Consider the following 15279-nt stretch of genomic DNA (forward strand, 5'->3'; position numbering starts at 1 on the left):
ACTCCTGTCACATCTCCATGAAGCAGTTGGGATAGCTCAAAAACATGCTATGAAAGAACAGGACAATCAAGCAAAGGGTTACAACAGAAAACTGAAAGGCACTCACTTGGACATAGGGGCCAGAGTACTTGTAAGCAAGGATGAAAAAGGAAAAAAGAAGTTGGCAGATAAATGGAGTCCAATAGTGTACACAGTCAAAGACAGAAATCTGAGAACTCACACTTACAAGTTGGAGGACAGCGAAGGCAACGCAAAGATAGTGCATCACAATCTGGTGCTTGATATCAGTTTTCTGCCTGTGGAGACCACTGAAGGGGTATTGTGTGATGTCGAGTCAGAGGAAGGAACATGTGCAGATGACTCCATGGATGCTTTTGCAGAAGAGGATGCAGACAAAAGGACCAGCGCATGGGTAATGAGCACTTCAGAGGATGCTGAAAGTCAGGAGATTCTGAGTGAATTACTGCCTGAGACAGATGAGTTGAATCAAGATGTTCCAGAGCTAGACCACAGGGAGCAGTGTGTTTATGATCAAATCTAGTGCCCCTCAAGTGAGCACAGCCTCTCAGTCAGGAACAATGACTTAAACAGTTTAGCTGCATTGCCTGATCCAGATTCTCCATCTATGTCAGTTGTGCTTTCATGTGAAAGGGGAACTTCCTCACATCCAGCAAACTCAGTTGGGAATACAGTGACACAGTTGCAAGAGGCAGATTCAATTCATGGCTCAGGTGCACAAACACACCCCCATACGGACACAGAACACGTTAGAACACGGGGTGGCAGGGTCAGCAAAAGGGTCAATAGACTCATTGAATCTATGGTTCAGAAGCCTTTAAGCTTCAGGATTTTGGCAAGTTCAGTTAGCAGAAGGTCCCAGTCTCTTCTCACACTGTTTTAAAGGGACAAGCATTTTTTTGTGTGTGTACACCTGTGGTTATGTGAATATGCATTTAAGGGATACAGTGACCAATTTAAAGTTTGAAGTGCAGTATGTTTTATGTATTTGGAATCGGTAGGTGATCTGTATGGTGTAAAAGGCATCATATTAATCTAAGGGGGACAGAGGCCTGATCAACCTTATGTTTTCTCTGAACCTTTATTTTAGGTGGCTTATATAGCTGATGGTAGAGCTAAGAGTTCTGTTGTGAATCCCAGCCAGGTTTCCAGGTTTTGGTTGATAATCCCGCCGCAATAGTTGGTTACATCAAGAGGTATGGTCTGCATTTTGGTGAAATCTAGGAGGGGAGGATGTAACCAGTGTCTAAATGTAAACATATTTCACAAAATCCAGGTGCCTGTCTGTTCGTATGTTTTTTTTTTTGTGTCTTCATATTTGTTTCTGTATTTATTTTGGGGAGCTTTTATTTTGACAAGATGTATCTCTGTTGCGTGATCCATCCGTGATGTCATATCCTGTAGATTCCCACTATTTTCCTCAGTCGTCTTCCAGGCGTCGTGAGAGGTTTGCTGTGGAAAGTGGGATGTAAGAAGTTGCTGAACTGATGTGAATGTGTTTTGCACAGAGAGAGGTGGTGTGGAGAGAGAATAAATCCCCCGGGTCCGCAAGGCAGAAGTTGTCCTTGACTCCTTCTTTATCGTACACAACACAACGCAGAGTACTATTCAAACCAGGGTGTCACTTCAGACCGGTTACATAAAGAAATATTGAAGATTTGAAGTCATTCAGTAGTTTTGCATTGCTTTTATTAGCAGTTAAGTACATGACAGAACAAAGACATACATATTATTTTTGACAACATGGCACAAAAGGTACAATAAGACAATGTCATTATTTGTAAAAAAAAAAACATTTTGTAAACTCAAAGATTGTGCAATCATTCATCTCTACTTTTCATCTTGAACACATGAGGGCAGTACTGATTTAAAATCTACAAACTACTTTTGTGTTTTTAACCCTTTTTTGGATGTGTTTTATGGAAAAGGTACTAAAGCAATTTCTACATGTATACACGGTTCAAATAACCAAACCAGCCACTACAGTGGACACAAATTAACAACAGATGAAAAATCATTTAAAACAAACAACATGGCTGACTGGAGGTGACCACATCAGGAATATCAGTGCATTCATACAAACAAACAAAAACAAATAATAACAGCAATGAGCAAAAAAACCCAAAGCTCACTAGTTTGAGGAAGACTTGTCTTCTTTTTAGGAACAAATTAAATGTTGATAAACAACATTTTCACACATTTGTTTCTATCATAGTTGTTTCATTAAAAAAAAAAATCTGGTCATGTAGGACCAGCTCTTTGGCAACTTCTGTCTAAACTAAAGTGAAAATTTCCTCAACATAAAAACTGGCCTCAAATGCAAAATAGAATGTAGCATTTCATTAATGGAATTTGAAAATGCATCCAAGATGGCTGCCAACTGACCCATATTTCTGCAGCCATCTTGGATGCATTTTGAATAGCTGCTGGAGGCCAATTTTTATTTGTATTTTAGGTCTATTCAATAAGGCAGCAGTGAATAGTTTGCAAAATGAAAATGCAGAAATTTTTTACTCAACAGTAGTTTTACACTCATATACACAAAAGATATTGACAGAAAAATGATACTATGAAAACTGCAGTTGTGACAGTGTGAATTGGGCATTTTTAATAGATTAAAAATGATTGGAAACTCGAGCAACAGTTACATTTATTCACATTTAAATGTTTTATAATATGACATGAAAAAGGAAATTAAAGCTTGCACTGTGTAAACCTGTGCCTCTGTCTGTTTCTCATGCCTCAATCTGTTCCTCCCTTTCAAACTCTCCTCTTATTTCCTCATAGCCTCTAGACCCAAGCAGGTTCCTCCTTCTCTTTCTCAAGAGAACTGCCGCTATAATCAACACTGCCACTGCAACAATTACCCCAATGGCTATGCCTGCCTGTGCGCCACCAGGCAACTGACTCGATTCTGCTCTGAGACTCTGCTCAATTGTCATTAGTTCTTCTGGTTTGACCAGTTTCCACATCCTGGTCTCTCCCACCCTCACCCAGCTCTTCTCCCCCTCCATCAGCACCATAACCGTATTGGTAACTTTCATGTTCACCATTAACGGAGCCTGGGTGAAAGGAGGAAGGTGAACTGGCAGCAGTTGCCCACCTGTGAAAATTCCTGACTGGACACAGTAGAGAATCTCACATCCGTCGCTGACTGCAGCGAGGTGCTGACTGAATTTTGCAGGGCAGCGACGTTGACCCCCTGCTAGTGGGTTGTTTGACTCACAGCTGAAGATGCCAGCAAAAGGCACTGAGAATCTGGAACCAGCTTCATAATCCTTACTCAAACAGATCACTTCGCCATCTGAGAGAAACTTTATGGGTACGAAATTGGGAGGGCAGCTTTTGGTGTTTGTGATGGGGTTCAAGAGGGAGGGGCTGTATATGCCTCCAAACAGATAGCCTGAGTTTTGTGGAGCATCTTGATTCACAGAGCACCAGTAGGTGTCGATACGAGCAATGCGGACGTAGTAGTAGTCCTGACACACTTGACGATGGCAATGCTTAAGACCAAAAATTCCACAATGATGGACTTCATCATGGCATTTGTAGGAAGTGTAACCCTGCTGTCTCACTTCTGATCTCAGTAAAGTGGAGACATAAGGGGGACGGCAGAAATAGTCGCCTGTGTCTAGATTTTTCTGAGCCAGGGCTTCACAAAGTGGACCAGCATCAGAGGAGAGTTGAGTGCACTTCTGGTAGACACCACCAAAACTGAGATTTGTCACTGGGCCCTCACAGGATAAATCATTAACATTGGCCTGGAAGTTGAAGTTTTTTGAGTTAACGTCAACGCATCCGGGCCGGGTGTTGATTTTGTAGTAGCGTTCGATGGCCTGACTCACTGACAGAGCCACTTTGATGACTGTAGGCTGCGGCAAATCAGGCAAAGTGTTGGTGTTGATAAAGTAGTGCAGGGGAAATCCTGATCTGTCAATGGCAACCAGGTTGTTCTGGGTATTTTCTTGCCACTTCTGCAAAGTGATGCCAGGATAGAAAGGAATGCTTCCATGGCTTTGAATAAGAGAGTACTGAATGTTGGACTGATATGTCTTGGACTCAGAACTCTGCTGGGAACTTTGACTGCTTATGTCAAACTTGAGTTTGTTAAAAAAGTTTAATCCAGCCAAAGCTTTGATGGAGGAACTTTGTGACACACTGTCTGACACATATGAGGAAGTAAGGTAGTCTTCTTGCACCAAAGTGGCCCCAGCATCAACACTTGTGATAGCATGGGTTCCATAGTCCAGTACCATCTTCTCCGAGAGATAGGCTGCATTTCTAGTCTGGTTGTTTTCAATAGCATCGGCAATTTCTTTCACTTGCTCAGCAAAACGAGAGTCCAGGGCAAAATCTGGATTAGCTTTAACTGTGTAAATGAAGTTCCGAACCTTTGGAGAAAAAATTGAAAGATCAGAAGTTACAATCTATAGTCTGCTCCATTTTCACCTTTAGAAAGTTTCATTTAAAGTGGTCATATTGTGCAAAATGTGGATTATATGTCTTTTACTTTTAAATATGATTTGGAATTAATGTTAGATGCCGCAAAGGTCTACTGACTCTACTGTGCAAATGGAAACTTTCCATATATGGACTCCTGCTTTCTCTCGGAGACACTGCCCACACAGTAATGGACTTTTATGATCGTGACAGAGGGGTTGTGGGCAGAAGCAGGTCTGTTTCATTTAAAGCAAACAGCAGGGAAGTCTGCCACCATCATGCTTTGCTTTCATTATGGACAGACACATTTATTTTTACATCCTCCATAATTTTTGACTTTCACCATGCCTACTACACTTGGCAAAAAAAAATTAATAAATAAATCCTTCAAATTTATTAATTTATTATTTTATATCGCGCCAATTCATGACGGGGTCACACACACAACTCAACTTAAAAAAGCAAAACAAAATGAATTAAAAGATTTTTTAAAGCATAGTAAAATAATAAAAACATAAATAAGTAAAAATAATAAAAGAAGACATGCAATAACATAAAATACTAGCGATAAACCAGGGAAAAAAGATGTCTTCAATTTAGATTTAAAAATCTCAAAATCTTCCTTCAATTTTTCAAGTCAAAATTGCTAACCCGAAAGCAGAAATATTCAGCTTTGTACAGTAGACATGAAAAAAACATGATGATAATTATTGGAATTTGCAGCAAACATTTCATAACAAATTTGCCTGAATTTTCTGTATGTTATCTTTTTATCCGTAACATAAAAGCATATGTCATGTCAGTATAGGTGTTGCCGTATTATATGTTGCTCCTTTTATTTGGAATGTCCTTCCAAAAACACTTACTAGCACGCACAACTCCACCCATCAACCTCTGATTTAGCAAAAAATCACTTTTACTTCATTGTCCAGGCTATCAAAATAACATTGGGTCGTCCTGAAGTTGCAGTTTGGGAATGTTTGTGTAATTATCAGAATTAATTGGCAAATGCCGTGGTCATCTGTTTAGTCTGCACTGTTTCAAAACAGATGATGGACTTGGTCTTTTGCTTACAACAAGAACAAGTCCCTCATTGACAACCAACTGGTATGGATTTATTGAAAAGAGGCATAGTCAAATAGGAAGAAGTGTAATGTAAGTCACTGTCTGTATAATCAGGGTTTTTTTTTTTCTAAGTTTCTTTATATTCACTGGTAGCAGACGGTCTGCTCTGAGTCTGATCCTGTCAGATCTCAGAAGCTACGAGTGTGGGACCTGGTTAGTACTTGGATGGGAGACCTCTACAGAACACCAGGGGCTGTGTGTGTTTCTCCAGGTAAAACTATAATTGCGTCAGGAAGGTATCTGGCATAGAACTTGCGCCATGCAGATCTGACTGTATACGAGGTCTGTCCATAAAGTATAGGTCCTTTTTATTTTTTTCAAAAACTATATGGATTTCATTCATATGTTTTTACGTCAGACATGCTTGAACCCTCGTGCGCATGCGTGAGTTTTTCCACGCCTGTCGGTGACGTCATTCGCCTGTGAGCACTCCTTGTGGGAGGAGTCGTCCAGCCCCTCGTCGGAATTCCTTTGTCTGAGAAGTTGCTGAGAGACTGGCGCTTTGTTTGATCAAAATTTTTTCTAAACTTGTGAGACACATCGAAGTGGACATGGTTCGAAAAATTAAGCTGGTTTTCGGTAAAAATTTTAACAGCTGATGAGAGATTTTGAGGTGATACTGTCGCTTTAAGGACTTCCCACGGTGCGAGACAGTCGCGCAGCGCTCTCAGGCGCCGTCGTCAGCCTGTTTCAAGCTTAAAACCTCCACATTCAGGCTCTATTGATCCAGGACGTCGTGAGAGAACAGAGAACTTTCAGAAGAAGTCGGTTTCAGCATTTTATCCGGATATTCCACTGTTAAAGGAGATTTTTTTAATGAAATACGTGCGGACGGGTCCGCGCGTCGGGACGCAGCCGACGCGGTGCGGCGGCACAGGAAAAACACCTCCGTGTTGATAACCATTTGTAAAATCCAGGCGGCTTTTGATGGCTTTCAGTGGAGTGAGTATATGAGAAATTGTTTAACAGCTGGACATGTTCCAACTTGTCCTTAAGGCTTCCAACAGAGGTGTTTTTCCTGTGGCGGAGCGTCGCGGCGGCTGCGAGCCGATGCTGCAATCTGTCCGCACGTCTTTCATTAAAAAAAATCTCCTTTAACAGTGGAATATCCGGATAAAATGCTGAAACCAACTTCTTCTGAAACTTCTCTGTTCTCTCACGACGTCCTGGATCAATAGAGCCTGAAATGTGGAGGTTTTAAGCTTGAAACAGGCTGACGACGGCGCCTGAGAGCGCTGCACGACGTCTCGCACCGTGGGAAGTCCTTAAAGCGACAGTATCACCTCAAAATCTCTCATCAGCTGTTAAAATTTTTACCGAAAACCAGCTTAATTTTTCGAACCATGTCCACTTCGATGTGTCTCACAGGTTTAGAAAAAATTTTGATCAAATAAAGCGCCAGTCTCTCAGCAACTTCTCAGACAAAGGAATTCCGACGAGGGGCTGGACGACTCCTCCCACAAGGAGTGCTCACAGGCGGATGACGTCACCGACAGGCGTGGAAAAAACTCACGCATGCGCACGAGGGTTCAAGCATGTCTGACGTAAAAACATATGAATGAAATCCATATAGTTTTTGAAAAAAATAAAAAGGACCTATACTTTATGGACAGACCTCGTATGCTGTGGCAACCCCTTACAAAGGGGGGCAGCCGAAAGGACAACAGCTTTATATTCACTGAAGTAAACAAGCACACACGTACCTCCATATGGATCTTGTCCATGTAGCCAAAAATTTGTAATGACTTTTTCACAGATTCAGTGACGATAAGAAGCAGATCTGAGATTTTTAGCTCCCCCCACAGGCTTATATTGTACAGCTGTGGAGCCCTTGGTGGTGTTTGTGTTCTAACTCATTACTGGATTTTTTTTTTTTTTTCCTGCAAGTGAACATCTAAAATGGGCCTAGGTTGAAAAAATCCCAGTTCCTCTTTAAGACTCTGGGTGACCAATATGAGTTTATTTAAACTGTGTAATATGACCCCTTTAAATGTAATCAACAATTTTATAGCTGTATTCATGAGTAAATGTTTTTAGCTGATGTTCAACCAGTCTTCTGTTTCCATCCAAAGCTGGAACATTAAATGCTCACCTGCACTCTTGCTGTGGTTGAAGAGTCTTTCACCTGGTGAGTTTTCATCCTCTGGTTCTCACTGGAATATTTGCCGTTCAGCACTGAGGTGAAAGATATATCTGAATTGATGGTGTGAGATGTTGTGCTTTTCTCCTCCAACCAGGAGCTGATTATCTCCGAGTTGGTCTCCACACCCGTCTCCTTATGTGGAATGACGAACACCTCATCTGGGATAAGGTAGACCCCATCCTCGGTTGTCTGGCACTGGAAGTAGCTGAAGTTCATGACCCGACCCATGTCCATGTTCCGCAGGTTGTCCCAGCCTCCACCTGGCAGCACCTCCAGTGCTGTGATGGAAAGGTTGGTGGATGCCCGACACTGACGGAGCCAGTTGGTGGGCCGGCTGACAGGGACCGGAGAGCAGACATGAAACAGACACAGAACCAGAAGTGTCACCGCTGTCTTTGCCATGGCTCTGTAAGGACTGTTACAGGAGAGCTGAACAAGACCTTTCAATTCCTCCTCCTTTTATGCACTTCATCACATGACAAACAAGAACAAACAGGTTTGTGGGGGCAGATGAAGTTTTTCTTTCACTTATAAAAGCCACACCTTTTAAAACCCCATAAAATTCATTTAAGATGGCACAAAGATAAGGCTAAACTGATATTTCAATTATGGATTGAGGTCATTTTCTCTCACAGAAAAATATCTGATGTAATGATTATAAAAATAATAATATATATTAGAACCATTGGCAAACAAATCACAAAAACCACCCTAACAGACATAAACATATATTTGAGTTATTGTAATGTGACCTATGTTAATCCAAATAGTTTAACAGCACACTTTTCTTACTCAGTACAAATCAAATACGTACAGTTAATTTTAAGGTGCGCAATGTTTGCATGTTCAAAACTCATATTTTTAGTCTCACCTTTTTTAAAATTCTCTCACCTAACATTTAAATCAGCAGTGATACCAACAGATAGAGTGGGCAAACTAAAAAAGAAAGTGCAAGTTAACCTAACTGTGACTATCAACAGGCACAGAACACATCTTTGTTTGAGTCAAGGATTTTCGGGTGAACAGTTTTCCCCTTTTAAGGTACCAGTTATACATATTAATTGTTTTTAAGTTCCTCTTTTCAAAGGGAACAGAAGAGCAGCTATGCAAGGAAGGCCTGGTGTCAGGAAATGGCATTGTTCCCTATTGTCACATTAGGAGACATCATAGGTAATGTTCTGGGACTTTCTAAACATCAGTCATCGCATGACAGTATGATAACAATCAACCTGAGGGCAGGCTCAGACAAAGCGGAACAGTGGAAATAACAAAAAATACAATAAAAGCAAGAACACAGACAAGAAGCATGCAGTTAGGATCCCTACTTTATTTTACTGGCAAAAGCAACGTAATGGATTATCTAGTCAGTGTACAGGATTCTATCACCTGCTCACATTCAGCAAATGTTTGCCATTCATTCAGTGGACAATGACCTGAAACATTTTGCAAAAACAACCCAATATTTTAAGGCAGAGAAGCAGAATAGGGATGGTTCTTTTCAACTCCAATATTTTTTCAGGTTAGAAGTAATTGGCACATTGGCACCAGTGCATATAATTTTCCTAGAGTGGCCCATATTTAATTGCTCAGTTGAATTGACTTGAATCATAGGTTAATGTTCACGATTAAATCTTCTATTTTATATTAGCCAAGTGGCCTCTGTATGCATGTGTGTGTATGGCTTTGATCACGCAAAAACCGGGGAGAGCTGACATTTGCTGTTTTGGTATGCTTATGTACTGTATTTTGGTTCAAGAATAAATTCTGCAAAAACCGAAAATTGATAGAACAAATATTTTCTGAGAAATTAGCAATTTTAACTAACCAGTATAACAGTGGACGTTCATGCTGCAATGCACCATGGGAGTTCAGGGTTTTGAGGTTTTAAATGTTGTTATTGTGGTTCATGTTAGTTTAACAGTGTTGTTAGTGTTATTGATTTATTGCGTTTTTGTAGTTCAATTGGTTGTCACTTTAGATAATTCTTATGTAGCCATGGGTGCAATTTGGTGGGAGATGGGGGGACATGTCCCCCCCCCCCAGCTTTTCAACCAGGGGGGACAGAATATGGTATGCTCCCCCCCACACCTTCTGACATATATGTGTGTACTTGAAACATGCTATGCCTGTCTTATGTGCAAACCATGTCAAAATAGTATCTTTGTTTCTGCAAGTTTGCATTTTTAGCAGCATTGACTTGTTTACAACACCTGTTTCTTGTTTGTCACATTTGGAATTTTCTGGGACTGCATTTGCCCAGATTTGAAACCAAAAATAGTTGCCTCTAGGGACTAGTGTCTACACATAAATATCAATGGACCATATGCTAATTTACTAAATTCTGAAAGTTAGAAAAGGAAATCAGAAAAGCTATCTGGGACCTCAGAAAGCCCATCTGCAATTATTGCTTGATCTCCAAAATCAGTCTATGCAAGCGAAATTATGTTCAGTATGAGTGTTGTCATTAGTGCCACTTCAAAAATTAAATTCATGATAAGTAATTTATCCAAAACTTATGATCTGTTGTTTTTTCAAACTTATGCAAAAACAAATCTTGAGAAAAAAAAAATACAGTATGCAATAGTTAGTAATTATTAAGAGCCTGTTCTTTCATATTTTTGAATACATTTTACCACATTGCAGTTGTTTTTAATGAAAACTCAACCTCTCATTCTTTTTGAGTTCTACACTTGTGGTGATACCTTATTTACACCAGGATGTTAATAAAATCAATGCTGGCTATTCTCAGAATAAAGGACTTATATCCACAGTTTCAAATTGTATAAGTCAAATGGTGTCCACTTTATGGTCTTCTCAAAACATTAAAATTACTGTTCTGGATGCTCAGAATGCATCTGAGCTTATCTAGAAACCGTTGGCCAATGGGCTTCGGCCCTGCGGGCCTCGCACTTTGCCCCCCCAATTTCTAGTTCTAAATTGCACCCTTGTATGTAGCTGTTGCCATGAGTGACTTAAGTGTCATGTTGGTACCATAAGTGAAATATGTAGTGCTTTTAATGTCTTTAGCCACGTTTCTGTTTATCATATTAAAAGCACCTGCTTTACAGCAGACTGGAGAAAGACAAAAAGCTCTGTGTGTGTGCATGCGTGCGTGCCTTCATGCATGCAATTTTGATGACACACAAACTGGGGAGAGCTGACAATGCTGTTTGGTATGTTTATGTATTTTGGATCAAGGATGCATGGTGCCAAAATTGAACATTGATAGGATTAATATTTTTAGAGAAGCTACATATATTAGCTAACAACACTGAACAACAGACATTAATATTTACATTCTGGACTCGCACGCCATTCCAGCTGGGGGTAGAAAATCATCTATATATTAAAAGCATGTGTGTGTGATTTTATTTAGTGAGTTCAATGTAAGTACATAATATAAATACATTAAAAATACAATGGTGACACAGGAAAGTGAAAACACTTATTTCCATTGTGGTCCATTTAAAAATCAAATGACAAAATAGAAGTAAAAATAAAATAAAAATAATAATTGCAATAATAATAACAACAACAATAATAATAATAATAATATAACAATGTGCATATGATAACAAGACCTAAACAGTTTATAAATACATTAAGACAGTAAATTACCATTTAAAAATTATGTAATCAACAGGAAATAAAAAGGTTGAGTTCTTCTTCTGCTTCTTCAAAAAAAGTTGAGGTCTAAGGTTCTAAAAACATTCTGGAATCACACACCATTCCAACTCATTATAGAAACATTGCACAATTTATCACCACCCTTGAAAAATGTCAGCTACCCATTTTATAAACACTGTCGAATCTAGAGCCAGTTAATATATTTTATTGTGTACATTATTTTGGCTACAGTAGGATGGATGTAGAGATGCTGTATTTATTTCATTTAATGATTATTTTTGGCAACTTCTGTTAACAACATTTGATTCCAAGCGTTGCTTCATGTATCGCACAGGTATTTTTTGTTGTCAAATCCTATTTATATTGGACTTTCTCAGGAATCAAAGCACTAAACTATATAAAGTAATTAAGTAAGTCAGTAAATTTTATTTATTTATTTATGTAGCACCTTTCAAGATAAAATCATAAAGTGCTTTACAACAACAATAAAATAAAAACAGAAGTTGAAGGTTTCAGCAGTGTCCACAGATCTCAGATGTAATGCCAGTGCATCCCATAGTTTAAACTCTAGTAATAAAAAAATAAATGTCAATAATAAAAAGTACATGACATCAATGCACAAAAATCTCAAATCATAGAGTTGATAATCCAGGAAAAAAGGTGCAATTTATACGCAGGTGTGACTTATATAATGGGCTTTTCCTCTTCAAGATGCATTTTTTAACAGGTGCGACTTATATACCGGAAAATATGGTAAGTATGTATTTTGGTGTTGTAAGAGCAGAGCTGTTTTTCACTGTCTATTTAACATCAATGAATTAAGATCATGGGATTTGGTAGTACAATCCCTTGTAATAATCAGCACTTGGTATTGAGTGGGGTAGGAGTAACCGCTTCATGGGGGTCTTCAGGTGGGCGTCCTGCTTTTCATTGGTGTTACATTGATAGGCCCACGACACCTCTGCAGGGCTCCACGGCGACAAGTGGCGTCCCAGGTGTGCTCCCCTCTGCTTTTACCCCTGGTCATCATTTTGTAGTCCAGATGGGCTCCTTTCCCTTGATCCACAGCCATCTGCTGCTTTGTTCAGTAGCTTCCGACAGTGATTTGATGGCTTTTTGGTAGGCCTGTCCTCGCATTCCCATTCCCTTGAGGAACTTTGTAGTGGATGTGGCAACAAACTCTCTACATCTGACCTCAACAGGAAGCACTTAGCCAGCCGTGTTGTTCTGCCTCAGTGGCTATGTTGGCGTACTTCAGTCGCTTCTGTTCGTATGTTTCCCCAACTGTAGCCTCCAATGGTACAGGTTATAGGGTTTTTTGGGGTTTGGTCTCTAGTCCTATGCATGTTTGAGTTCAACCTTTAGGTCATGTTTTTGTCATCTGTCTTGTTTGTTGTTCAGGTCTGTTCCCTGTGCTCCACCCCTGCCTCTTCACCTTTTAATCTTGTTTTATTTTCCTGTTGCACTGTACACGCCCTATGCGTGCTGTGGGTATCTATATACAAGGCCTACATCTGTCTATCTGTCTGTCCAAGATAAACTTCCAAACTATAATATGTAGCCCTAAAAACTATATATATTCTGAATCCTCATGATATGGAGAACAAACTGGTACCATTTTTTAAAATGTTAAACTGAAAATTACCCCCAAAATAGCCAGCTGTAGGTATGATCAGGCAGATTCAAATTTCCAGCCCTGTATATGTGTTGGCCATCTCTGTTTAGTTAATCCCTTTCTACAGCACACTCAGCACAGCACAGCCACAGCACACTCAGCAAAACAACAACATGCTTGGGCTGAGGCTGTGGGTATGACCAGGCAGATTCAAATTTCCAGCCCTGTATATGTGTTATTTAATCCCTTTCTTCAGCTGCTTTATGTTCTCAACTGTTAAGCACCTGACTGTCCTGTAACAACCCAGTTTGCCTTCCTGTCTGAATACATTCATTTATGTTTGTAAATTGCATTGTTGTGAAAGTGTAGTGACACGGAACCACAACAGGGGGCGCAAATGAAAGGTCAATAGATGAGCACAAAATAACAATTTAATGTGTGAATGGTGCACAACGAATATACAGACCATCTCAGACTATGATACAGTCAATCCACAAAGGTGACGTGTGGGCAGGCTCGAGGATAGAAGACGTCTGTCCTGAGAAGAGCCGGAACCACACGATTTCCGCCGCCACCGAACCTGGTGAATACTGGAGCCGCCAAGTCCCGAATTCCCAGGTGATCACCGTCCCCGACTGTCGGATCTGGTACTGCTGGCGAAGAACAAAGACAGTCAAGTGTGGGTGTGTGTACACCCCGTAACAACAACGGTGGGAATAACACAATATTCTGCAGAGTACCGCAGTGATTCCTCAGGGGAAAAGAGTGCCGTCCAGCACTCACTCAGCTTCCACAGACAGAGGGACCGGTACTCCTGCAAACACTCACAATATACAGATTATATTGTAAAACACAAACGGCTGAGTCTATTACCTCCAAAGAAGTACGATATCTCGGCGATGAGGTGGAGATGACGTCTGGGTTTTATGGAGTGCGATGATGAAGAATGAGTGACAGCTGTCAGGAATTAATTAGTGACAGCTGTCACTCCCGGCTGTGTCTGTGGCGGCAGCGCCCTCTCGTGCCTGAAGCCCGCACTTCAGGCAGGGTGCCCTCTGGTGGTGGGCCAGCAGTACCTCCTCTTCTGGCGGCCCACACAACAGCAATGTAAAAACAATGAAATACACCACTACCTCAGTTTCGATTCATTGATATTTACATTTACTGTTACCTACCTTTTGTGTGTAATTTTGTTATAAATTTGATTGAAAAACAAAGTGTGCATGAAGGACTTCAAATGTGTTTGTCTTTTAACCAAGTATTTCCACTTAATTTGGGGAGTCCACCTCTTATAGTTCTGCTGGACAAACTTTAGCCCATTAACTATTATATTTATAAGACATCAGCATTATAAAAACAAATGTTGAGCAGTTGTTTTGATTAAAATGATTGGCATTTGACTTATGTGTAAAACAGGTTAACCTGGGCTGCGCCGGGTACCCCAGCTAGTGTGTTCTTATTTCTTGATATGTTAGTCTCAGGTTGTGTCATTGTTATGCTTGATTTTCAGCCAGTTGTGGATGTTGGTGGTTTGCTGCCCCCTGGTGCTCCCCTTTTGTTAGTATATGTAATTAGTATGTTGGTTATTTAAGGACACATTTTTGTGTTAGTTCTTGCAGGTCCATTGTTTGTATACAAACAAGAGAGAAAGGGACAGAAAAACCCCAACAAGAGACTAAACATAACAGAACCAACAAACCAAGACAAGAAGCACAGCAAACAAAGCCCAATCCTGACAACTCTAAGCGTTGACAGGTGCATTTCCGGAAAACGTCTTAGTCAGCAATTCTCTGCATTTCTCAGCATGTGACGTACATTTTAGTAAAAGCTGAAACATCCCGATGACTGACAGACAGAGTGAAACGAACCGGCTACGTCCAATAGCAAAGCTTCTGAGCTTTCATTTGAAAGTGATGGCTCGGATTTACAGAGGATATACAGACAGAAGACGACACACTTAACCCCAAAACTCTAAACTTTTTCAGTCTGTCGGATTTTGGAACCTAAAGTGTTGTGACGCTGCTGTTTGTGTGGCAGGATGCTGATTTACTGCAGCTGTGAACATGGACATGGGACATCTCCATGATGCTGTTTTAAACAAGCTGCCGAGACACGCAGATGTATTTCTAACATTGGAATAAGCCTGAATACATAATGGACTTTCTATCTAACATGCAACAATTGTGAGAACTTGAGCTAATGGCAGAGCTGCTGGCCAGTGATTGCGTGTGATCCATGCCTGGGGACATAGTGGACATATTGTTCTCTGGCTAGCCATCCATGTGATAGTGGACCTGGACATTGTCTCTGG

The 15279-nt window shown here is 40.4% G+C and overlaps 1 protein-coding gene across 1 annotated transcript; it reads right to left on the minus strand.

Annotated features, from left to right (window-relative positions):
- Window positions 1-1683: 1683 nt before the first annotated feature.
- mpeg1.1 (macrophage expressed 1, tandem duplicate 1) lies at window positions 1684-8183 on the minus strand. Its single transcript, XM_034170489.1, has 2 exons — window positions 7676-8183; window positions 1684-4409 (listed from the first exon to the last, which is right to left on the minus strand). Exons 1-2 carry the CDS (start codon window positions 8126-8128, stop codon window positions 2754-2756), a joined length of 2109 nt encoding a protein of 702 aa, XP_034026380.1. The 5' UTR covers window positions 8129-8183; the 3' UTR covers window positions 1684-2753.
- Between the last annotated feature and the right edge of the window lie 7096 nt (window positions 8184-15279).

Source organism: Thalassophryne amazonica, chromosome 5 (genome assembly GCF_902500255.1).
Source record: "Thalassophryne amazonica chromosome 5, fThaAma1.1, whole genome shotgun sequence".
NCBI classification, from domain to species: Eukaryota; Metazoa; Chordata; class Actinopteri; order Batrachoidiformes; family Batrachoididae; genus Thalassophryne; species Thalassophryne amazonica.

What these genes read in the sequence shown, in the direction of transcription:
- mpeg1.1 (XM_034170489.1), bottom strand. Translation starts at nt 8,128, where the DNA reads ATGGCAAAGACAGCGGTGACACTTCTGGTTCTGTGTCTGTTTCATGTC. An exon ending in CAACCACAGCAAGAGTGCAG is followed by an intron (nt 4,410 to 7,675) that starts GTGAGCATTTAA and finishes TTTTCTCCAAAG; the next exon opens with GTTCGGAACTTCATTTACAC.